Source organism: Neophocaena asiaeorientalis, unplaced genomic scaffold (genome assembly GCF_003031525.2).
Source record: "Neophocaena asiaeorientalis asiaeorientalis breed wild unplaced genomic scaffold, Neophocaena_asiaeorientalis_V1.1 scaffold469, whole genome shotgun sequence".
Classification (NCBI taxonomy): Eukaryota; Metazoa; Chordata; class Mammalia; order Artiodactyla; family Phocoenidae; genus Neophocaena; species Neophocaena asiaeorientalis.
Window position 1 is genome coordinate 2,529,695 of NW_020172691.1, and position 1,306 is coordinate 2,531,000.

At 64.5% G+C, this 1,306-nt stretch overlaps 1 protein-coding gene across 1 annotated transcript in view; it reads left to right on the plus strand.

Annotated features, from left to right (window-relative positions):
- Positions 1-599, plus strand: part of C2CD4C (C2 calcium dependent domain containing 4C) — a 1,892-nt gene extending 1,293 nt beyond the window's left edge. The window contains exon 2 of the mRNA XM_024740018.1: positions 4-599. Coding sequence (XP_024595786.1) covers positions 4-321 — 318 coding nt within the window. The 3' untranslated portion in view covers positions 322-599. The remainder of the gene's footprint in view (positions 1-3) is intronic.
- Positions 600-1,306: the final 707 nt, after the last annotated feature.

Below are 1,306 nucleotides of genomic sequence, written 5' to 3' on the forward strand. Positions count from 1 at the left end.
GAGGAAGCCCAGGCCCGCCTGCGCGTGCGCCTGCTGGCGGCCGAGGGCCTCTACGACCGGCTCTGCGACGCCCGCAGCATCAACTGCTGTGTGGGCCTGTGCTTGGTGCCCGGCAAGCTGCAGAAGCAGCGCAGCACCATCGTCAAGAACAGCCGCCACCCCGTCTTCAACGAGGACTTCTTCTTCGACGGTCTGGGCCCGGCCAGCGTGCGGAAGCTGGCGCTCAGGATCAAGGTGGTGAACAAGGGAAGCAGCCTCAAGCGGGACACCCTGCTCGGGGAGAAGGAGCTGCCCCTGACCTCTCTGCTTCCCTTCTTGTAAAGGCCCCCACGCCCCCTCCCGCCGGCAGAGGAGACCCCGCCCCCACCCGGATCCGGCAGGGGAGGTGGTTTCCACTCAGGCTGCCCGGCCCTGATGCTGCAGCCCACGTTGGGGGTGTCCTGGGTCATGCTGTTTTCCAGAGGAGAAGGGAGGGGGCTGCCGGGGAAAAGAAGGGGTCAGCTTGCAGGGCTGAGGGTCCCCCTGTGCCCCAAGTTCCATGCCCCTGCCTCACCCCTTCCCGAGTTCTGGAACCTGGGCCAGGAGGCAGCTAAGGCCGATCACAGACCCAGAGGCCGCCGGTCCTGAGGCCCAGTCATATCTTCTCCTCTGCTGCATGAGTGTCCTCCTGCCACCGGCCCGCCAGACCCTGCCCCCCGCCACCCCCCCAGAGATCAGGGCCAGGCCCAAGTTCTGCCCACGGTGCCCCTCGGGGCTGTGGGAGAATCCCCTCCTGGGGTGGGCTGGCTCTGGGCAGTCCTCGGTCCTCCCAGGCTCTGGAGGCGAGAGCCACGTCTGAGAGCCACTGCCTGGCAAAGACAGGCAGCCGTGGAGGAAGTCCCCAGCAGATGAAAATGGGGGCAATTGCTCCCCTCCAGCCCCTCGAGCGAGACAGCCCTCCTGTCAGCTGTTTTCCTCCATCTCCTTCTCTACACGGGACCCTGTGGCCCTGCTGGACGTTGGGAACTTCCCTCCCCTGGAGGGGTTGCTCAGAACGTGCCCAGAGAGCAGCGCCAGCCCGGGGGGCCCCGTTCCTCCCTGGCCCCTGCCCCCTCCGGTGCATTACCCAGGAAGTGATGCCCAGTGACTGATGGCCTTGACGTTTACTGCACTCGTGTACATAGGTTTTGGTTAGGGTGGGTGGGACAAAGGGGAGGCTGGGGAGACCCTGGTTGTGGCTTTTTGTGCTGCTAAAACAGCTGCATGGGTTTAATTGTGTCAGTTTGTGGGTCCTTGAATGATTTTTGTGGAGGTTTCCTGCTCAACG